This window comes from Antechinus flavipes, chromosome 4 (genome assembly GCF_016432865.1).
Source record: "Antechinus flavipes isolate AdamAnt ecotype Samford, QLD, Australia chromosome 4, AdamAnt_v2, whole genome shotgun sequence".
Lineage (NCBI taxonomy): Eukaryota > Metazoa > Chordata > Mammalia > Dasyuromorphia > Dasyuridae > Antechinus > Antechinus flavipes.
Genome location: NC_067401.1, coordinates 100816912 through 100842186, shown reverse-complemented (window position 1 = coordinate 100842186; position 25275 = coordinate 100816912). Strand labels below are relative to the sequence as shown.

The window sequence follows — 25275 nt, the reverse complement described above, 5'->3', positions numbered from 1 at the left end:
ACTCACATATGAGTGTTCAGCTGCAGGGCAGATAGATGGTAATGTCCAGGAGGACAGTTCTAGTGCAGATGACAAAGCTTGATTATCTTCCAATCTTACTAGGGAGACTGTAGTTGGTATTTTCTTGTTCACTGAAGCAATGTGAGCTGTCATATGTGCCTTACAACTAGTGATATGGAAGGAACAGGTTCATGACTCCTGGGAAAGTAGGGAGTGGGTCTAGTTTTTACATTAGAGCAGTTGCTTTAGGTTTCCTTCTTCAAAAGTGATAATGGAGGATGCTGGGCTTGCATGTCAGAAGAAAGAAAACTGGGAAAAAAGAGGAGATGCCAGTGAGCTCTGAATAGGACTATTATTATAAGCAGAAGATTGAAAAGCAAAAACTTGTGAATATAGAAATTAAAAAAAATCTTGCTCATGTATCCTGAGAATGACATTTTAACATTCATTTGGTTGATAATTATTTTGTTTTTTAACATTTGAGCATTAGAGGAGAAAACATAATGTAATTGAGATATTTAAGTAGACAAAAGCAAAATAAAAAATACTGAAATGTGGAGAGAAATTTAGAGATCTAAGATTTTTATATTTTTGTCTTGATCTATTACTTAAATTCAAATTATTTAAACTTTAAAACTATTAGCCATTCATTTTACATTAGGATCTTTGCTAGCTTCTTAGTCTATAATTAGACTACCAAGTTTCATAAAGAAAAATAAGAAAAAAATGAGAAATTTTTAATTGGTTCTTCCTCTACACTTGTATAATGTAGGAGAGTGATGGGGAAAACAACAAATTACATAAATTTCATGTAAACTACTCTCCTACTGGCAGCTTATGTTGCAAATAATCCTATTTGGATTAAATCCAAAGTAAAAGCAGAAGGGGAAAGGTATTGTTTGATGGAATATGGCAGTAGATTGGAATTTTTCACCTTGGGAATTATTCACTGAAAATAACGGATGTCCTTTTCATCAAGTTGTAACATAACATGCTTTTTAGGGTTTTCAGTCACATGCTGTCCTTGAACTTTCTATATTAAAAAGGATTGCTCTGTGTCAGAAATGAAATGGTAATTCAAAAAACAAAGGCTAACAAAATTAGGCCAAATGATCAGTTGCTGGGCCTGATCTTATGTTTATAAAAGAGCTAGGAGGAAAAATGTAGGTCCAGTTTTTTTCTGGAGGAAGATGATGATGTACACAGTAATATTTAATTTAAAGATTGTGCTCTATCATAGATGTGTATTGAAAGGTTTAATTTACTTAAGTGTCATTTTATATCTAGAGAAAATAGAATTGTTTCATAGGTCAATTATTGACATATTACAGCCCTGGATCAATTATTTTAATTATTATAAGTTGTAGAATAGTTGAAGAAATTTATTGATTGAGGGAATTTTCTCTCCTCTTTGGGAATGTCCTAAACAGTGACATCATATGTCCTCTAGATAATTATTTAAACAGATGACTTAAAATAGAAGACAGCATGTGGGTTGAATATTAAATAGTCTGCTGTTTTGCAACAGCATTCTAAGCATTTTCCTATCAGTGATGTTCTGATATACAGAGGACTGACAATTTGATAAAAGTTAGTAAAAAGAGAAATAGTTGAAACAAGGCAAAAAAACTGGGAAAGAACCCCTAGAAAATAGAAAATAGTAATTCTAAGGAAAAAGTATAGTACAGCCTGTGGCGGGCTTGAGAAATGAAGAAAAGAGAAACTGGGTAGGAAAGGAAAAGTAGAAGAGGACTTGAGAATGAAATATAAAGTAATTCAAGAAATTTATTCTTGCTGTATAATTTCTTATAGAAAAGACTAGCAAGTCCTTTGAAACTTCTAGTGGAAAAACAAATGAATTAATGAAGAAGTATTTAATAATGCTACTCTATGCCAAGTAGTGTCCTCAGTGCTTGGAATACAGATACAAAAATGAAAGTCTTCAAGGAGCTTATGTTCTAATTAGAGAAGACTAGATCTTCCTATCTTGCCTAACTGTAACACTATCATTATAGGAGTTTTGTCCTGTTTTGTTTCTGACCTGTCAAGCTCTCTCCTCCTAGGGCAGCCTGGTGGCTCCTTGCTCCCTGAGGGCTCACCTTAATGTGGCCTGCATCCCTTTTGGGATACTGCAGCTCATAACATCTGAGCTCAAATGACCCACCTGATCCAACCTTTTTAGTAAAAAGAATGGTAAGGGTATACCATTGCCCCTAGATATGTAGTGCTTTAGAATTTTATAAATTGCTTTTATGTTTGTAGTCTCATTTGATCATCCACAGAGCACTCCAGGAGGTCCTCTGTACAAGAAGTATCACCCCTATTTTACAGAAGGAAACAGACTCTGAAGTGTTAAGTAATTTTGATTTGCCCAAATTCATTCTGAGCTAAGACTCAACCTTAGGCCTGACTTCAAATTCAGCATTTTTTTATGTACCATAATATGAAATGAATCTATTTCTAGAATACTCATGCCCATCACATAATTTCTTCCTCTGTTAATGAAGTATGTGAAGGAATCATTGGAGCATTCTTTATTAATTGAGTTATCACTATAAAGCGGATTATAGACTGTAAGAAACATTTTTAAAAATAATTTTACCTTTTATAATTATGTGACTGAATCAAGATTTATTTGTAGTTATAAAGAAATTAATTTTTTCATGTACATAGAATGATCTTAATGGATTTTGTCAGCAAATTATCTTGCAAATGTTTCAATTCTCAGTAGGTTACTGTAGTTTACTGAACAAAATGTCCTGTTCTAGCAACCATCCCTTCTTTATCAACCAGATGTGCCCATTTTCCATTCTTTCATTATCTATTAATGTCATTTAGAGATCAAAATGAATCAGGATATTTTGCTTTAATAAGTAGCCTCCTGTCACTATCACAACTGTGTCCTCCATTTTTTTTTTTTTTTGTACTCTTGATTCTTGGATCATGTTTGTAAATTCACTATTACAGCTGCCAACTTCTCCAACATTGTTACTGCCAGTATTGCTTTTTAGGGACAGCAATGAATAATCAGATTTGGTCATAAAAAATGTTTTAGACATTCAACATGAATGATGATAACTTTAGGTTATTAATTTAGCAATTTACCTAACAAAAAGATTCTTTTGTCTTCCTAGTTTACAATGATATCCAGAAAAAATGTTGAGATTATGATACTTCACATCATGAGAAAACAATTCAAAAATGTATTAAGAAATAAAATTAAAATGGGAATTCTAATTATATAATTTAAGCTAACAATTGTGAAAATTTATGATTGTAAGAGTTCTTGTAAAAGTCTTTGTAATTTAGTAGCTATAAATCATCACCATGATTTTGGTGAACTTGGATGTTCTTTTCCCAAATGTAATTTTATTTCATTTTATTCCCTTCCCATAAATTAGAATAGTTGTTAATATTTGCTATTATTGATTAAAAGACTACCATTGTAACTTATAGTAGCAACCAATAATGCAGAAAAGGATTATTGTAAAGAAATCTATTTTGCAAAAATTCTATTAGTGGAATTTTGAGAATTGTGTGTGCACACACTCACATACATTATGTTTTGACTGCTTTTGAATTCTTTTCAGTGACTTACCAGTCAACATGCTTTAAATTCATAGAATAAAAACTTAAGAAGTAGCTCCTTTGCATTTCAGAATTGTATCACTGCAAGGTTATGGATCAGCTGTTCCTCATGGCTTTCTCCAGTGTATATTTCTGTGAATCTAGAGAGGATGTCAGATTTTCAAGAACAGTCCTTTACTAATATGAGAGCAAGAAAATAGATACATTTTAGTAGTAGCTGTTGATTAGACTATCTTTTGCTAGAGTTTTTTTCTGTAGAACATTGACAATAGAAATCCTTTTTTAAGAAATTTGTTTCATTTATTGATTTTTATTATTTCCTTTTCAGGGCTTCAAGAATATGTGGAAGCTGTGTCTTTCCAACACTTCATTAAAACACGTTCACTAATCAGTGTGGATGAGATCAACAAACAATTGGTATTTATATCAGAAGACACCAGAGAAGAAAATAACACTGTAAGATTTTTAAAATTTTGATTTATGCTTTTTTTGTTTACCTTTTGACTTTTTTTGGTACTTACTGAAAAAAAAATTATGGTAGCAGGGGAGATAAAGATTCAGTGTTGTTATCTATAATAGTAATAATAATTACTGATTACTTATAGTTTTCAAAATACTTTTCCTGCAATATCTCATAACCCTGTGAGTTAGCTACTGAAGGTATTATCTATTTTGCAGATGAAGAAATACAAGACTCAGAGAGGCAAAATAACTAATTATAGTTATACTGAATGTAGGATTGTTATAGAATTTGTGGGGGGGGGAACTGATTCTGTGTTTTATGAAGGATTGTGGAACATGTGAAAAAATTTCTTTCGACTAAAATAGACTCCTCAAAAGAAAAATTTTTATTACAATTAGAGGTGTCTAGAAATATTTGTTTGAACATTTAGTGATAAAATTAAGGGTTTTTCCCATAACACCATATAAAATGTAAAATTAGTGGATAAAAGAAAGTTACATTTATTCATAGTAATCAGTTAGAAATTTATACTTTAAGAAGACAAGCTATGGTTTTGTAATGGTAGTTGCAACTCAATTTCTCGGTGTTTTTTTTCCCTCTGCAAAATTTTTTAACTCTGTGTAGGAGATTTTTTTAAAAAGGAAAATAATTAAGTTAAATGGACAATATCCAAGTGATCCCTTTTACTGATGCTTTGCAATTATATTTAACCTCCTTATCTAAAAGGGCCTGGCAAGAAGCAAAGTTAGTGAAGTCTGTTTAAATTTGTTTGTTAAACACACATATTGTCTCCCCTAACAGAATATAAGCTCCTTCAGGGCAGACTGTTTATGTCTCTAGTGCCTTGTTACAGCATTATTGAATTTAGTTACAAATAATATCTTTTCACAAGATTCCTCACTTTGAAGTAAGAATATTTTGGGTGAATGGAGAAAATTTTTTTCCTTAGCAAAATCTCCAGCAATTATCCAAGTAATTGAAGTGACTTATCCCTGTATTCAGGCTTATAATATGTTTTCTAAATTCATCTATTGTTTTCTTTTTCTTCATGAAGTTTATAGTGTACTTCAGTTATAGTATTGATTTTGTTTCTGTCTTTTGTAATCTGTGTTCAAATGCTCTCCTTCAAGCTTCCCATCTTTAGTCCTTGGGTTTACTCATTGTGATTATGATAGTAATAGTAAGCCTATATAGTATACCTACTGGGTTCCAGACACTGTGCTAAATGCTTTACAAATATTAACTCATTTGATGTTCACAAAAATCATGGGAGGGAAGTTCTGTAATTATCTCCATTTTACAGTTGAGAAAACTGAAGAAAACGGGTTAAATAACTTGATTAAGATCACAAGGACAATATCTGAGGCTCAGTTCAAACTTAGGTCTTCCTGACTGCAAATCCAATGTGTTATTTTCTGTGCTACCCTTCTGCCTTTGAGCATGTCTTCCTAAAAAAAAAAGTTTTTATTTTTAACATATTTTCTTTTTAAATTTTGAATTCCACAACTCTTTTCACACATACATTAAGAAGACAAGCAAAATGATAACAATTACATATGTGAAGTAATATAAAACATGTTTCCATATTAGACATATTACACAAAAAAGCAACAATAAAAAACAAAGTAAGAAAGTTATGCCTCAGTTTGCACTCATAGTTTATCAGTTCTCTTAGGTAGATAGCATTTTTTCATCATGAGTATTTTGGAATTGTCTTGGATCACTGTATTGATCAGAGTAGCCAAGTTTTTCTCAGTTGATTGTCATTATAACATAGTAGTTACTCTGCACAATGATCTACTTGTATTCTCACTTCACTTTGCATCAATTAATATATGTCTTCCTGTGTTTTTTTCCTAAAACTACCCCCCTCATCATTTCTTATAACATAATAGTACTTTTATCAAAACCATATATCACAATTTGTTCAATCATTCCCCAATGATAATTATCTTTTCAGTTTCCAGGGTTTTTTTTTTTTTGTTTGTTTGTTTTGTTTTGTTTTGTTTTACCACCACAAAAAAGAGTTGCTATAAATAGTTCTATACATATTGGTCCTTTTCCTTTATCTCTTTGGGGTATAGACCTAGTAGTATTATTGTGAAAAGAATATGTACAGTTTTTTAGCCTTTTGAGCATAGTTTCAAATTGTTCTCTAAAATGATTGAACTAATTCATAACTCTACCAACAGTTTATTAGTGTACTTATTTTTCTCCTCAATCCTTTCAACAAGTGTCATTTCTGATTGGTGTAAAAGTAGTTCCTCAAGAATTGTTTTAATTTGCATTTCTCTCATCAGTAATAATTTAGGGCATTTTTTAATATGAGCATAGGTAGCTTTGATTTCTACTTTTGAAAGCTGTCTGTTCATATCCTTTGACCATTTATCACGGCTCTTATTTTTGTGAATTTGACTCATTTTCATATATATGTGAGACATGAGGCTTTTACAAGGACACTTGCTGTAGAATTTTTTGATATTTAAAAAAAAAATTGATATTACTTCATTGCCCATGCCACCTTTTAGCAAAATGTAATTTTCTTGATTATCTCTCATAATTAGGTCTATTTTTGTTTTTGTTTTTGTCAGATCATTTTTGCTACCTTTTTTTATTTAATAAGAGATTCTGCTCTAACCCTTTTTTAAAAATTTGCTGATTATTTTCTTTCTTTCTTTTTTTTTTACAGCTTTTTATTTTCAAAACATTGACCCTTGCAAAACCTTGTGTTCAAATTTTTTCCTTCCTCCTTCCCTAGATGACAAATAATTTTCAAGATATGTCAAACATGTTAAAAATATATATTAAATCCAATATATGTAAACATATTTATATATCATGCTGCACAAGAAAAGTCAAATCAAAAAAGAAAAAATGAGAATGAAAACAAAATGAAATCAAACAACAAAAAGAGTGAAAATGCTGTCTTGTGATCCACACTTAGTTCCCACAATTTTCTCTCTGGGTGTAGATGGCTCTCTTCATTACTGAACATTGGAACTGGTCTCAATTATCTCATTGTTTAAAAGAGCCATGACCTTATATACTTCAACAACAATACTATATGATGATCAACGTGGCCATTTTCAGCAATGTGATAAACCAAATCAGTTCCAATGGAGCAGTAATGAACTGAACCAGCTACACCCAGCGAAAGAACTCTGGGAGATGACTAAGAACCATTACATTGAATTCCCAATCCCTATATTTTTGTCTGCCTGCATTTTGGATTTCCTTCACAAGCTAATTGTACAATTTTTCAGAGTCTGATTCTTTTTGTACAGCAAAATAATGGTTTGGCCATGTATACTTATTGTATATTTAATTTATACTTTAATGTATTTAACATCTACTGGTCATGCTGCCATCTAGGAGAGAGGGTGGGGGGAAGGAGGGGAAAAATTGGAACAAAAGGTTTGGCAGTTGTCAATGCTGTAAAATTACCCATACATATAACTTGTAAATAAAAAGCTATTAAAAAAAAAAAAAAGACTGGAACAAAACTTTCTTAAACATTTAAATCTACATAAATAAACAAAATTAAACATTTAAAATAAAAAAAATAAAAGCTATGACCATCAGAAATTGATCTTCATATAATCCTGTTGTTGCATGTATAATGATCTCCTAGTTCTGCTCATTTCACTTAGCATCAGTTCATGTAAGTTTCTACAGGCCTGAAATCATCCTGCTGATCATTTCTAATAGAACAATAATATTCCATAACATTCATATACCAAAACTTATCCAGCCATTCTCCAACTGATGGGAAATCTCAGTTTCCAGTTTCTTGTCACTACAAAAATGGTTGCCACAAAGATTTTCATACATGCGGTATCTTTTCTCTCCTTTATGATCTCTTTGTAATTTTTTAAAAAATTTTTTAACTCTGTCTTTCTGTTTTAAGTGTATTCTTGTAAATAACCTGTTGTTGGATTCTATTTTTTAATTCATTCTATGATTCACTTGAGGTTTATGGGTGAACTCATTCCATTTACGTTAACAGTTTTGAGTACTATGTATTTCTATCCATGCCATTCTCTTATGTTTATCTTCTCTCTTTCTTTTTATCCTGCCTGTCCTCAAAAGTCATGTTTTGTTTCTCACCATTTCCTTCCTTAATCCACCTCCCTTTTATCATCCTCACCCTCAATATCTTATCCTTTTTCCTTCTTTTTCCTTATTGAGTCGATAGATTCCTAACCCCAACTAACATATCTTCCCACCCCTTGACATGCTGCCTTAGTACTCATTTATTTTTCCTACTTTTGAATAAGGTACATTCTTCTTGAGCTGTATTCTAGTCATGGGTCTCCTCAAACCAAATCTTAGTTATGCCTGTGAATTCAAATTTGTATCTATGTTCACTCTTCTTCTTTGTCCTGCTTGTTAGCTCTATTTTATATATTTGAGATAAACATCTGAAGCCTTGGATTTTCATTATTAACTTCTTTCTTAGATTTTGTCTTCTGATCTATTAAATGAAGGGTTTGGACAAGATGAATATCTAAGGTCTTTTATAGTTCTACATCTGTAATCTTATATAGGCTTATGTGTGGTTTCCTTCTCATTATAACAAATATATTTGCTTAAAACCCAATTTTTCAGTGACTCTTCTTTTTTCTCCTGTGACATTCTTCTAGCTTCAGTTTTCCTCACATGGATTATGATTTCTCTCTCACACTTCAGGTCATTTTTTTTTCTTTGTTTTCACATTGGATCTTTTCTCACTTTAAGGAAAAAAAAAAGCATTACTTTATTCTCACTGATAGCCTGGAAAGTAGACAAACATTTCTCAAAACCTTTTACCTTCTTTTTTCTAAGGATATGTATGTGTGTTGAGGAGTATTGTGATTGGTATTAGAGGAGAACCAGTAATTTAGGCCACTTGTCATAGATCTGGCTAAGTATAAAATGTATAAAGAAGAGTATTGTCATCATTTTCTTTTGCATGGCAAATATAGTTTGAAATATATTCTTTATTTGGTTAATAATCATTAAAAAAATGAAAGTGTGGTATAATGGATAAAGAGTTAATTTTAGAGGCAGGAATTCAAGGCCCACTTCTGACATATACTAGCCAATAACTGCACAAATCACTTAAATTCTTATTGACTCCAGCAATTTTTTTTTTAACTTATGTATTTTATAGTGTTTTTAATTGGAAAGGATGTTATATTTTTTCTTTCTTTGATAATATTTTATTTTTTCAAATACATGCAAAAATAATTTTCAGCCTTTACTTTTGCAAAGCCTTGTGTTCCAAATTTTTCTCCCTCTGTCCAAGACAGCAAGCAATCTGATATAGGTTAAACATGTGCAATTTCTCTGTACATATTTCCATATTCATCATGCTGCACAAGAAAAATCAGATCAAAAGGGGGGGGGGGAGAAAAAAAGCAAACAAACAACAACAAAAGGTGAAAATACTATTCTTTGAACCACATTCAGTCTCCATAGTTCTGTCTCGGATGTGGATGGTACTTTCCAGCACAAGTCAAGCAAATTATCTTTAAGATTTTAAGTTATAGAACAGGTATTGATCATCATTGATAGGGGAACAGTTTCTTTATTGGGGGTTTGCAATACTCATGAAATCATAGGTCTGGTCTAGAATCATTAAAGTAGATTAAATATTTTGAGGGTGAATGGCATGATTAATTTGCCCTTCAGTGTTGGAATATACATTTTAGTATATATTATACTTGCTGTTTTGGAGAGAACTAAGTAGCATAAAGGGTAGAGCATTAGACTTGGAATTAGAGAGATCTAAGCTCATGTCCCATTTCATATGTTTACTAGCTTAGGGGGAAGCTACTTAAAGTTCAGTCATTTTCCTCATCTATAAAATGAGACTCATAAGAGGAACTGTTTCCCAAAGTTATTATGAGGATAAAGTGAGATAACAGATGTAAAATATTTGGAAGTAATATATAGTTGCTACTTACTAATTTATTATCTTTCACTGTTTTCACAATTTCTTTTCTGTGTGTACTTTTTTTTAAAAATTAGGTCTCCTCAGATTTAGAAGACAAACCCAAACCCCTCTGCACTTGGAGCCTGAAGGTGACACCTGTTGATTATCTTCTGGGCGTGGCAGATTTAACTGGAGAATTGATGAGGATGTGCATCAACAGTGTGGGAAATGGTGACATTGATACCCCTTTTGAAGTGAGCCAGTTTTTGCGTCAGATTTATGATGGGTTTTCATTTATTGGTAATACAGGACCTTATGAAGTGTCTAAGAAATTATACACACTGAAACAGAGCCTAGCCAAGGTAGAGAATGCATGCTATGCCTTAAAAGTTAGAGGTTCAGAAATTCCAAAGCACATGTTAGCAGATGTGTTTTCAGCCAAAGCAGAAATGATTGATCGAGAGGAGGGTATTTCATAAAAGAGCAACATTCAACTCTTGCCAATGTCCATAAGGGAGATCAGTTTGAAAGACTGTTATTTAGTATTTCATTTTACTTTTTGTGGCTTTTATTTAGTAATGTTTCAGTTTTACCTGACAAAATTATTTGCACTGTTTTAAACTCTGTACATTGCTGTACATAAAATTGATGAAATTATTTGATGAAATTATTTACTCCATGTATCTTCTGTTTTAAAATGTTTGGCATATTGGACTGTCTGAGCTTCCCAGTGACCAACTACTGTCTGTCACATATCCCTGTGAGGTACTTATTTCATAGAGCAGTCACTGCCATTCCCATTATAGTTAACTGTTGAATTATGGATTGTATAATGTTTTGTTAAGCCATTAATAATTTGATTGGTGATTCTATTATATCTAAAAAGGGCTTTTTAAGCCTTATATTTTGTCTTGAACGTCTTATTTAAATATCTTGCACCAAAGCCACTAGAATGGATTTGGTGTCTAAGCATGGTACCAAAGGCTTGGAAAAGCCATGACCTACATAAAGAACAATTAAATAGAAAGGAGAATTCATCAAATTCCTGTGAAATGGTAGCAGTGAGAATTGACATTGTGTTCTGATTAATAAGTGCACATGGATTCGTGTGTTTCAGTAACACATCTTGCAGAATAATATTCTTGTACCAGCTATTCTATTTTAAATTGAAATCTTCTGCTCTTCATTACAGAGGAGCTGAAACTGAATTGATGCTAAAAGTAAAGTATCTTATGAAGTTGGTCAGCATTAAATATTTTCACATGGAAATGAAATATGTTTGCCAACAGTTTAAAAAAAAAGTAGGAGAGCTGGCTAATTATTATTGTTTGTTAAATTTTATTACATCAAGGCTTATTTTGACCATCATGCATTTATTTTGATTTATCTTGATGCCTGCCTATTTTGGCTTTTCTTAGGAATCATTTTTTAAAATAGCAATGAAATATTGTAGGTTAAAAGATTTAATTCATTCATAACTTCATAGCTGTCCAACTTATGCTAATTGAGATATAGGAGATTACCAAAGAAAAATTATCATGTATAATTTAGCAATAAGAAATTGCAGTTCCAAGTGCTTTTAGCAATAGTATTAGTCACAGAGCCAAATCCTGTAACTAATCCCTTAGGAACTAGAATGGTGGTCCCTTTTATGCCAGTACTATTTAGAATTGGAATTTACAAACTAAAATTAGGAATAGCTAATTCCCTGTGATCTTGACATAGGCATTATACAGTTGATACAGAAATTTCCATTTGGATTTAAGAACTTTAAGTTTTGAGAACTTTGATAAAGAAATGAATTTTGGGGAGACTGCCCCTGATTACAGGGGCTGCTTTCTCTATATCAACCTTTGAAGGGAATGTGGAAATATGTGCCTAATGTCAGGTCTTTTTTATATGTTTGTTTTTTCAAATAAACTTGTCACTATGCTTATAAGGTTATTCCCCTATTACTATGTTTTGTTCTTTTCCTTTAAACCACCTTGCATTACATTTATAATATTGTTTACCCTTTTACTTTGATCATTTCCATGTAAAAAAAATATTGAATTGATAAAGGATTGTTTTGTGAATGTTTAAAATGAAATATTTTGAATAAAACCATTTTAAAATGTAGAAAAACTGCTTCTTTCAGTAATAAAAATTCTAACCTCTTTTTGCAGAATTTATGTTGGGTGCTGGACCAATGTAGCAATTGGAGGAAACTGAGTCAAGCTGTATTTTGTTGCTTGTATTAGAAATTAACATTTACTTCATTGGAGTATTCTAAATAATCTCAAAGAACTCTATAGTCTTACTTCATTTAAAAATTAATTTACCCTGGCACTACATCCATGTAAAATTGATGGGGATAAAGATTGTGTAACTGCTCTTGTTTTACATAAGGGAAACAAATCTAAGATGTAGAAGAGATTATAGACTTTTTTAGGGTCTTGTGGCTGATTGGTAGAATAGAAACTGGATCATTTAGTTCCCTAATTTATTTTTTGTATCCCCAGATGATAGGTAACAGTGGGTTACAGCATTGCCAGCCTGCAGCATTCCATTTTGCCTGAACCAAACTAAAAGGCAGTTGGCAATACCTAACAAAATAAATAAAAATGCAGTAGGACACAGATAATGTTAATATTTGGTTTTCTAACTCATGTAATCCACAGAGATTTAGTGTATGGTTTGGTGGCCCTGTTTCTGCTTGCATTTCATACAGCTGCATAGGACCAGTACTGCCCTACTGGTATATTTTCCATAAACATATTAATCAAAAAGTCATATTAAATGGATAATCATAAATAAAGTTGGAGTAAACTGCTGAATAATTCCAAATATAGACCTATGAAACCTACTCTTAGCAAATGCCTTACCTTTTAACTGGGAAGACAACTCATATATATGTAAGTACAAAATAAATATCAAGTAGTTTGAAAGGGAAGGCACTTATAGTTGGGATTAGGACAGACTAGTGCTAGAATTTGGTGATTGAACTGAGTCTTAAAATGATAGAACCAGTTAATACCACTTGATGCTGATTCTCCAAAAAGATTTAAAAAAAAAAAAAAAGGATCCATTGTGCTTTAAAAAATAATTAATTAATTAATGAAAATTGCCAGCATTTATTAGAACTGGGGGCAAAGTGAAAATGGAAAAGTCAATAGATGACTTCCTAAAAAATCTAAAATGCCAAAGTCCCAGTAATGTTTTAGACAAAATTCAGAACATTTATATGAAAGAAAAGCCCTCCAAATACCCAGAACGAGTTCAGGCACCAAGGACCTACAGTTGGTATTATACAAGACCTAAAAGGAGATCTTGGAATACAGTATTCTAAAAAACAAAAGTATAATCCTACCAGAAAAAAAAGGTCATTTATGATAAGTATTTCTCCATGATTCCTGATGAGAAAAACAGAGCTGCATAGACACTTTGAAATAAAAACTCAAGACTTGAGAAAAACTTCTAAAAAGATAAACATAATTTGATCAGCTGAAAGAGGCTACATGATGATGCTAACATTTTCACATGAGAAGAAATATTTCTCTTTAGAATCTTCATATTTTCAAGTGTATTGGGAGAAAAACGCAGGGGAATGGATTGATTCTACTCTGGTGATTTTTAAGAGGTGAAGAAAGGGAAGGGAAAGGGAATATGTAGAAAAGATTTTAAGTGCAAATAAACATTCTGATTTCAGAGGAGGAAATTGTAAAAAAAAAAAAAATTGGAAATTAAGATTGACCATCATTTGGAAAAGGACAGAACAAATTGTATATGGATGCATTAGAATATTGTTCAGTAAGGAATGGTGAAAGACTATTTCAGAGAAGTCCAGGAAGTAAAAGCTGATAAAAGTTGGCAGAAGTAAGAGAGCAATTTATATATAGACACAATATTGTAAAGGGAAAAAAAAAAAACCTCTGAAAGGCTTTGCTCAGATTTCATGAAAGAAACAATCAATTGAGGACCTTTTTTGATAAAACTATTTTGTGATCTTGAAGCTGACTCAAGATGTGAAAGGAGGGAATACTTTTTTGTACATTGACAATGTGGGAATTTGTTTTTCATGATTGTACTTATTTGTCGATAAGATTTTTTTCTTCCATTTTTAATTAGTGGAGTGCTGGGATTAGTGGAATAATAGTAATTTCCCTCTCTCCCCTTTAAAAAGTGCTATTAAAATATTTTTAAGTGTTCAGGAAGAGGAATACAGAAGGAAGATCAGAAAGAAGCATGACTAGGAAGTTTTAAAATTATGCTATTTACTTTTTAAAAAGCGATAAACAAGTAATAGAACATGTGATAGTTTCCCATACAGTCCTCTTTGTGTGTTCTGTGTATAGAGATGCTTTTCCTTTTTCAAATTTTGAATTAGATATAAGAAGAGGGTTAGATTTGAGGGTTTTAAATAACAAGGTGGTTTGGATATATTGATTTTGAGATATATCTAGAACATTCAGTTTGACTTATCCAGTAGGAAGTTGATAAATGGAAATGAAACTTTAAAGGGAGACTGGAGATAAATATGTGGGTGGGAATCATCTGCATGATGATGACAAAACCCAAAGAAGGTGATAATGAGTTTAAAGAAAGAAAAGACCTGGGCCTAGAACAGATGTAAATTAGTTAGTAAAGGAGACTGAAGGGTTGTTAGAGCCTAAATGGTTACTTTGCATGTTTTTTGAGGATTTTTTGTGTTTGTTTATTTTGGAATGGTTACTTAGGCCTGTGATTTCATTATTTTAAGGAACTCTTCAATGAGGAGACTTTCTCTACCATTACCCTTAGATGAGTAACTCCTTTACCTTTAGAGAACAATCTGAGGCTGTGAGATTTGTTTTGGAGTCATGTACTAATTATGTGTCAGAAACAGTTTGAACCTGGGGCATCCTGATTCAAAGGATGACTACTACTACTATGATCACTACTTCATATACCTCTGTTGTTAGTATTGTCTTCCATTAGTAATGTTCAAGCTATAATAATTTGGAGATCCAAGTAGGCTGTCTATAATAATTGAGTTCCAAAATCCTGTGGAGAGTCTGCTATCTAAAAATTCAAGGTAGCAGATGTGACTGCTGCACTCAATAATAAGATGTATGATTAGTCCATGTCTAAGGCATTATGTTAATATACCTTAGGTGAGATGGAAGAGGAGGAACCTAGAAAACATGGAACCATTTGAAGTGTCTTTTGCTTAAAACCTACTAATAATTCCTCATCTGAAACTCCTAAAGATACTGTTGCCGTTAATTTTCCAAATAAAGGTGACAAGAAATCCCCTCTGAAAGCTTATAGAATCAATCATATGGTCCTCTAGCAAAAGAGATCAATCAATGATTAAGAATAATAAAAGACATTTAATTGAAAGAAGGCACAAACTGAACAGCTTCTGAAGAATATATTAAATAAAGAATGACGATACATAAGTAGGTAATCTGAAAAAGTTTTTTGTTCAAAGTATTTTTTTTCCAAACAATTGTATCACACTTAGTTTCTCAATTGATTAATGTCAGGAAAAACAAAACTTTTTCTCACTTAGCAAAAATCCATCTTTTTTCCCTTCAATTTGAGAAAGAGAAAAACAAAACTCTTGCTGGTTATGTTAAAAAAAAAAAAAGTCTCAGGCTGCAATTTGGCTACATTACATCTATCAGGAAGTGGGTAATACATTACATTATCAATCCTCTGGAATTGTGATTGGTTATGTAATAAAAGGTACTGTTTACAATATTGTATAAAATAACAATGTCGTATTGACCCATAAATTGTTATCTTGGGTCTGCTTTTTCACTCGATACTTCTCACAATTTTTTCAGATTTCTCTGAAATCATCCCATTCATCAATTTTTGCAGCACAAATAGTATTCTATCACACTTAGATACCATAACTTGTTCTCAGCCATTACACAATCTGATGGGCACCCCTTAGTATTTCATGGTTTGTCACTACAAAAAGAGCTGCTTATTTGCTTTTGGTCCATCCACAGTTTGTGACATGGAATTGGGGAGTAAGCAGGACACTGACACTAGTTCCCATACTCAACACAAGAGCAGCGCCTTCTATACTGGAATTGGAACTTCTTTTGGTCCCGGTACACAGCCCCCCTTTTCATTAAACTGTTCCAAGCTGCCTATTCTTGGTCAGACTCTGTGCCCAGTGTTTTCAGACCTCTATCTCATCAAACTGGTAAAATTACTCACTGTGATTTTTTTTTTTCCCTTGTATTTCCTCATTAGGATTCATTCTGTTCTAGCTTGCTTTGGAGGAGTTTTGGGATGTGAGATGGAGCTTGCTGTACTTCTTCCTGCTATTTTGCTATCTTGGCTCTGTTCCTTAAGCAATATCAATTTTCCCATTTTTCTGTGGAACTGCTAATGTGCCTGGGACTGATCCAGAATAAATGATGTCATCACAGATGTGTTCTGTGGATGCTAAAACCATCTGCTTCTTGCATTTCAAATCTATATTTATTTGTTCATAAAAATTATTTTTTTTGGCTTGATTTCTAATCCAATATGTGATGGAGGAAAAATGTAATTCTTGGTCAAAGAATCTATTTGTTTCAAATTGTAGGAGTTTACAAAACTAGACAGAAGAACTAGACATTCAGGAGATTCTACATTTTAGTTTTGTCATTGCTACTAACTAGTTGTGCAAACTTGAAAAGATCATTTAACTCCTGTAGAATTCAATTTCCTCTTCTATAAAAATGATGGTTGGACTGAGATATTTTGTTCTTATTCAACACTTTTTACTATGCAATAACAGTAATACCACAATCTGTTTAGTCATTTTCCAATAGATGGTTACCCTCTTTGTCTCTCAATTTTTGCTTACAAAAGATATGGCTAGAAATATCTTGGTATTTTTTGGCCTTTTATTTTTGTCATTGATCTCTTTGGTAAATATCCCCAATAGTGATTCACTGAATCAAAGTGTATGAGAACTTTTGTAACTTTGCTTGTATAATTCCAAGTTGTTGGAAGTCATAAAGTAATTCAGATTTATCAGTAATGCGTTAGTGTATTCCCACACTCCTTCCATATTGTTGTTTTTGTCACCTTTGCCAGATTTCCAGATTGCATGGCATGAGGTAATATTTAAGTTGTTTTAATTTGTATTTCTCTTATTAGTGATATGGAACAAGTTTTCAAAAAACATACAGAGACAATTTTTAATGTCTATAATTTTCGTTGGTAGTGAAAAAGTTAACATTCTGAGATTACAAAATGCTTTCTTCACATTAGCTCTATTAGGTAGATAGTATAAATATTATATAAATAGAAAATAAATATTAAAATGGTAATAATATTTATACTATTCCCATTTTATAGATGAGGAAACAAACCCAAAGAACTTGGCCATGGTCACAAAAATGCTGGAGCCTAAATTTGAAAGGCTATGGCCTCTAATTGGATGACTTCCCACAAACACCACTCAGGCTATCCATCTCTTCATTTGTACCATTATGGTTTCCCTCAAGTACCCTGTCTTTGCAGGATACCTTCCTCCCTCTCCCCCTTTTCAACTTCCTTTAAATTTTTTCTTTTCCCATTAGAATGTAAGCTTCTTGAGGGCACTCACTGTTAATGGGGTAGTGCTTTGCACACAGTAAACATTTAATAAATATTTGTTGTTTCTGTTGTTATATATTCCTGCTTCTTCTTTATCACTTTAAGGGGTTCTGAGTATGTAAACCATACATTAGTTTCTTGTTTTTTTTTTTCCAACCTGGCTCAGCCTTTGATACTCCAGATTTCTCCCCTAACTCAGTTCCAGGGCCATTCTTATACTGGCAACTCCAACTTTACTACAGTCTTCTCTGATTGGTGAGTTTGTCACAGAAACCTCCATTTAAGGAAGTATTTACTCAACCTTTTTTACAGCTCAGTCCCTGACTTCCCTACCCCAACTTCATTATGTGTTGTCTTTTCTCATTATAAACTTAAAGGGATAAACAAAGCAAACAAGTTAATGTGCATTTTTCTACAATCCTTTATGACATGCTTTTGTGACTTTTAAAAATATCTTGATTTTGCCAGAATGTTCTTGGCTCTTTGTATTATTTATTTGGCTCAGATTTATTTACCATGCAAAGGAGCTGTAGATTAACTAGCTTCTGAAGAATCCTTTATAGACTTTGTGGAAATCAATGTGTATAGCCTGTTGGTAGCAGAAGGAAAGTGGTGAAAAAAGGACCTGAGCTGAGCAATTAAGAGGAGAAAATAGTCGTGAAGAAATTTGGAGAACATTAAAATCGAAAAAATAAATAAATAAACAGACAAACAAACAAAAAGGGACAGAAATTGAATGGGGAGTAGAAATTTGGAAGAATGTAAAAAAAAAAAGTTGAATGAAAATGATGTTAAAGAAGAGAAAAACTTAGGAAGAAAGACCTTGAGGAAGAGAATTCAAAGAGGAAAAGGTAGTTGATAAGACAAAGAAAAAAAAAATAGGCAAGACAAAGTCAGAGAATAGTGGTAGAAGAGAAAGGATATTAGATATGGCTGAAGATGTAATTGTTAAGAATATTTATATCCTTATATTGTTTTGTTTTTTGTCTTTGTGTTCCCAGTGCTTAGAATAGTGCCTGACACATAGTAGGTACCTGATAAATATCTATAGATTTAATAAAGAACACTGTATTAATGGAGGGAATCATAATCATTTTTTTTTATGGTTGCTTCGCTTTTTTACATTTAAAATTTTTATTTTATTTTGGATTTCCAGTAACATTAAATTTTATGTTTAAATTATGTACCCATTTTGACCTCATCTTGGTATAGGATGTGAAATGTGATCTTAAATCTAGTTTGCCAAACTGCTTTCTAGTTTTTTCTTAGTAATTTTTGTGATATGCTGAGTTTTACCCCCAAAGCTTGGATATTTGGTTTTATCAAACATTAGATTATTATGGTCATTTACCACTTTGTTTTGGGGAGTTAATCTATTTCACTGATGGCCCAATCTATTTCTTAGCCAGTAATATAGTATTTTAATAATTACTATTTTGTAATACATTCTGAGATCTGACAACTAAGTTGTCTTCCTTCACATTTTTAATTGATTGTTTTGATATTCTTGACCTTTTGTTCTTTGGGATAAATTTTGTTACTATTTTTTTCTAGCTTTAGAAATGACTTTTTTGGGTAGTTTTATTGGTATGATACTGAATAAACAAATTAATTTTAGTAGAATTGCCATTTTTATTCAATTGGCTCAACCTTCACATGAGCAATTAATATTTTTCTAGTTGTCTAATTAGATCTGACTTTATTTGTAAAAAAAATTGTTTTGTAATTGTATTCATATAGTTACTGGGTTTATTTTGGCATGTAGACTTGCAAGTATTTTATATTGTCCTCAATTATTTTTATTTTATTTTATTTTTCTCAATACTATTTGATTTTCCCAAATACATGTAAAGATAGTTTTTGACATTTTTTTGTTCCAAATTTTTTTTCCCTCTCCCCAAGACAAGCAATCTGATATAGGTTATATATGTATACAATCCTTTTAAGAATATTTCTGTATTTGTCATGTTGTAGAAAAATAATACCAAAAGGGGAAAAAAAAAAACAAGAAAAAGGAAAAAAGGGGAGGAGGGGCAGAAATACTGTTTCTATCCACCTTCAGTCTCCATACTTTTCTCTCTGGATGCAGATAGAACTTTACATACAAAGTCTACTGGAATTGCCTTGAATCAATATTGTCAAGAACAGTTGATCATCATATAATCTTGCTGTTACTATGTACAATGTTCTTCTGATTCTGTTCACTTCACTTGGTATCAGTTCATGTAAGTCTTTCTAGGTTTTTCTCAAAGCAGTCTGCTCATCATTTCTTATAGAATAATAGTATTCCATTATATTCATATACCATGACATATTCAACCATTCCTCAATTTATGAGCATCTATTTAATTTCCAATTCCTTGTCACCACAAAAAAAAAAAAAACTGCTACAAATATTTTTGCACATGTGGGTCCCTTCCTGACACTGATGTATCAAAGGGTAGTCACAGTTTTATAGTCATTTGATCATAGTTCCAAATTGTTTTTGAGAATGGTTAGATAAGTTCACAAGTCTACTAACTGCATTAGTTTTCTAGTTTTCCCACATCTCTTCCAACACTCATCATTGTCTTTTCCTGTCATCCTACCCAATCTGATAGATGTGAAGTGATATCTCAGTTGTCTTAATTTTAATTTCTCCAATCAATAGTGATTTAGAACATTTTTCATATGACCATGAATAGCTTTAATTTCTTAATCTGAAAACTGTGTGTTCTTATCCTTTGACCATTTATCAACTGATGAATGACTTGCATTCTTATAAATTTTATTCAGTTCTCTATGTATTTTAGAAATGAGGCTTCTATCAGAAACATTGACTATAAAAATTGCTTTCCAGTTTTCTGCTTCCCTTCTAATTTTGTGGTATTGATTTTGTTTGTGTAAAACCTTTTAAATGTAATGTAATCAGAATTACCCATTTTGCATTTTATAATGTTCTCTATTTCTTGTTTGGTCATAAATCCCTCCCTTCTCCAAAGATCTCTAAAGAGAGGCAGACTATTCTTGTTCTCCTGACTTGCTTATAGTATCATCCTTTCGCCTCAGTTGTATACTCATTTTAATCTTATTTTGGTATGGGATATGAGATGTTGATCTATGCCTAGTTTATGCCATACTATTTTCCATTTTCCCAGCAATTTTTGTCAAATAGTTTTAAGTTGCTTTTCTAGGATTCTCCAAGTATACCATCATTTCATATATAAAGAGTGATGGTTTGTTTCCTCACTGCCGATTTTAATTGCTTAATTTTTACTTTTCTTCTCTTATTGCTAAAGCTAGCATTTCTAGGACAATGTTGAATAATAGTGGTGATAGTGGACATCACTGCTTCACCCTAGATCTTACTGGAAAGCTTCTAGCTTATCCCTGTTACACATAATGCTTGCTGATGGTTTTACATAGATACTACTTATCATTTTAAGGAAAGCTCCATTAATTTCTGTGCTTTCTATCTTTTAAAAATAATGATAAGTGGTGTACTTTGTTTTAAAAAAAACCTTTTCTTCATCTATTGAGGTAATCATATGATTTCTTTTGGTTTTATTATTATATGGTCATTTATGCTGATAGTTTTCCTATTGAATCAATCAGCCCAGGGTATTCCTGATATAAATCCCACCTGGTCATAATGTATAATCTTTGCTGTAGTTTTCTTGCTACTATTTTATTAAGAATTTTTATGTCAATATTCATTAGGGAAATTGATCTATTTTCTTTTTCTGTTTTTGTTCCTCCTGGTTTAAATATTAGCACAATATTTAGGTCATAAAAAATTTGGTAAGACTCTTCAAATTTTTCTGAATAGTTTGTATAGTTTTGGAATAAATCGTTTTTTAAAATGTTTGGTGGAATCCACTTGTGAATCAATCTGGTTCTGGGGATTTTTTCTTAGGGAACTCATATTTTGTTCGGTTTCTTTTTCTAAGATATAGTAATTTGAATATTTTCTTTTCTGTTAATCTGGGACATTTTATATTTTTGTAATATTCCTCTGTTTCACTTAGAGTATTAGATTTGTTAGTATGCAGTTGAGTAAAGTAACTCCTAATAATTGTTTAAATTTATTGTTCATTTCATTGTTGGTGAATTCACTCTTTTCATTTTTGATACTAATAATTTAGTTTACCTCTTTCTATCTAAAACATCAAATTAACCAAGAGTTTATTTTCTTGGTTCATAATTACTTTCAAACAAGAGTTTGAATAGACCACTGAACATTCTAAGCTAAAAATCAAATGAAAAAATTTCCCCTGAAGAATAGGATGCTGAGGAGCAAACAGTTGTTTATCTAAGGAATAATTAACTAAACCTACTTTGAGGGCCTTTCAGTATTTTGCTACCATGAAAAGAACTGCTACAAATATTTTTGCACATATAGATATTTTTCCTTCTTCCTTCCCCTTTTTATGATTGCTTTGAGATTTAGATCCAGTTCCAAATTGCTCTCCAGAATGGTTAGATCAGTTAATAACTCCATCAATGGTACAATAGTGTTGAAAGCTATCTTTCCATACTATTGGAAAAATAAAATACTATTGAAAAATAATGATGCATTAGTGTCCTAACTTTCCCACCTCTTCTCCAACATTGTTTACTTTCCTTTTTTTGTCATATTAGCCAAATATGTGTGAGGTGATACCTCAGAGTAGTTCAATTTGTATTTCTCTGATCAAAAGTGATGTAGAGCATTCTTTCATATACCTATAGATAACTTTGATTTCTTTATCTGAAAACTGCCTATTCATATCCTTTGACATGTCAGTTTGGCCAATTGTCAATACAATAGTTTATATTCTTATAAATTTGACTGTTTTCTAAATATTTGAGAAATGAAGCCTTTAAAGACATTTGCTGTAAAGATTGTTTCCCAGATCTCTTTTTTCCTTCTAATCTTGGCTGCATTAGTTTTGTTTGTACAAAAACATTCAAATTTAATATAATCAAAATTATCTCTTTTGCATTTTGTAACGCTCTTTTGTTTGATCATGAATTCTTCCCTTGCCCATAGATCTGAGGTAGACTATTTCTTGCTTTTCTAGTTTGTACATTTACTGTTATGATTACTACATGTGGATTCTCCTACATCCTATTCTTCTTCTCTCCTTTCACCCTTTTCCTTCTCACCGTGTTTTGCTTCTGTTTATCACCTCTCCTGATCTGCCCTTCCATTTCCCCTTTTACTTAATCTCTTCCCCTCCTATTTCCCTGTCAGGAAAGAAAGATTTCTATATTCAATTGATTGTATACATTATTTCCTTTTTGAACTAATGCTGATGAGAGTAAAGTAAAAATGCTCCTTGTTACCCCTTCCACCTTCCCCTCTATGCTAATAGATTTTTTGTGCCTCTTTGTGTGAAATAATTTACCCTATTCTATCTGTATCCCCTTCCTTCTGCACTCAAGTGTACTCCTTTTTCTCATCCCCTAATTTTTTTATGTCATCCTCTTAAATTTACCATGTACCCATGACCTCTATCTATGTATATTCCTTCTAGATTTTCTATTAGTGATATAATTACAAGTTTTATCTTCCCATACAGGGATGTACACAATTTAGCTCTATTGAATCCTTTTTATTTTGTTTGGTGGATTTTTTTTTCAATACCTATTTTGCCTTCTAGTTCCACTATATCTGGCAGTTTTCTTGGATAATTTCTTGGAAGATGTTGTCCAGGTCCTCTTTTTGATTATGGCTTTCAGATAGTCCAATGATTCTGATATTGTGTCTCCTGTATCTATTTTTTCAGGCCAGTTGTTTTTCCCACGAGGTATTTTATACTTTCTTCCATGTAAATTTTTTTTTGAATTTTTTTTTTTTTTTGATTCTTGATGTCTCATGAATCATTGGCTTCCACTTGCTCATTTTTAACTTTTAAGATGTTGTTTTCCTTAATTAGCTTTTGTATTTTCTTTTCTATTTGGTTGTTTTCTTCAGTGAATTTTTGAATTTCTTTTTTTTATTTGACTAATTCTACTTTTTAAACAGTTTTCCAAGCTTTTGATTTTTTTTCATAATTCTCTTACGCTACTCTCATTTCCCAAATCTTCTTTTACCTTTTGTATATTATTTTCAAACTATTTATTGAGCTCTTTTGTGAGTTCTTTCTGGGAGTGAGGCCCACTTCTCCCTCCCTTACAAAAAACCTAAACAATCTTGCATGCATGTTTTATATATTTTATATTTACTTACGTGTGTATGAGTTCTTTCCTCAGTAGAATATAAGTTCTTGAGAGAAGGAATTGATTTGTTTTTATCTATGTATCCTCAGGGCCTACAACAGGTATTTATAGACTTATTGAATGATTGATTTAATTGAAATAATTGTCAGATATAATAATTGCCACACCAACTTCAGAAATATTGGAAAGAATGTGAAGAACAGGAGAAATGTTACAGGGCTTGAGTAGAGAAAATGTTCCAGTTTTTTTCAAAAAGAGAAGAGAGTAGAGCCTGTGAACTATAGGCCAATAAGCTTTGATCCCTGGTAAAATTCCAGAAAGTATTAATAAAATGATTATTAATGAACAATAAGAAAAGGAAATTGTGATTACAAAGAGCCAGCATTGCTTCATTAAAAATAGATCATACTAGTAACTAAATTAATATATTAGGAGAATAGTTTACCTAGAGTTCAGCAAAGAATTCGATAAAATAATTCAAGATAGTCTCATGGAAAATATGGAAAGATGTAGGCAAAATAATTTCATAGTTAGAGGGATTTAGAATGATTGAATGGCTATACTAAAAAGGAGTCATAATATGTTAACTTAAAAGAAAATCTCCAATGGTATGCCCCAAAGGCCTGTGTTTGATCCTGTAGTATTTAACATTTTTATCAGTAACTTGAATAAAAAGCAAATATAAGGAATTTTTTTTTTTTTTAAGCCTCTTTCTAGATAGCACAAATCTGGGAAGGAAGAACAGCAATAACTTAACTCAATTTTGTCATTTACAAACTCTTCATTCTGCCAAATTACATCAGCATTGATACTCAAGACTCTATCAATTCCCTGGTATCCTCTGCCACTCTAACTGGAAGGTTGGATGACAGAGCAAAGGACTTCTTCTAAAGTCCCCATTTAAAAGTCTTTCAAGCCAACCATTTCTTCAGTTCCTATCAGCTGTATGACTTTGAATTGGACTTCATCGTGCCTCATGCTGGGTAATTTCTCTCTTTTCCTCCTAACTTTTATGTGTTTTCTTCCTCCAGCAGATTGTAAGCTCCTTGAAGGCAAAGCATGTCTTCGTTTTTGGGTATTTATATCCTTAAGCACTTAGGATAATGCTTGGCACTTAAATGTTGATAGAATCAGGATCCAAAAAAAGACCTGATAGCCTAGACAGGGGTAGGGAAAGTCTGAAGCAGGCCATATAAGGCCTGTGAAATCATTTGCTAAGGCAACTGCAGGAAATAACATGCTGAAGGCTAGATACAACTCCCACTGCTTACATTTTATCAGCTGATAATTTTGTATGGCCTATGAATGAGATATAAATATCCAAATGGTCCTTGGCAGAAAAAAAAAGCTAATTAAGTTTAGTATGGATAGAAACTTTAAAAGAATACTTATACTCCTGAACCAATATGGCAGAGGCATAGTTAGCAATTTGTCTAAAAGAGGTATAAAGGTTTTAGTGAACTTCAGACTCAATATGAATCAATAGTTTTTGGCTGTTTTAGCATAATTTCCAGGATTAAAGATATGGTAATCCCATTTTATACTGTCCTAGCCA

At 31.9% G+C, this 25275-nt stretch overlaps 1 protein-coding gene across 3 annotated transcripts in view; it reads left to right on the top strand.

Moving 5' to 3' along the window:
* Positions 1-12092, top strand: part of TSNAX (translin associated factor X) — a 31175-nt gene extending 19083 nt beyond the window's left edge. For all 3 annotated transcript variants that reach the window (XM_051993614.1, XM_051993613.1, XM_051993615.1), the window contains exons 5-6: positions 3917-4044; positions 10064-12092. In XM_051993614.1, coding sequence (XP_051849574.1) covers positions 3917-4044; positions 10064-10447 — 512 coding nt within the window. In that variant the 3' untranslated portion in view covers positions 10448-12092. The remainder of the gene's footprint in view (positions 1-3916; positions 4045-10063) is intronic.
* The last annotated feature ends 13183 nt before the right edge of the window (positions 12093-25275 follow it).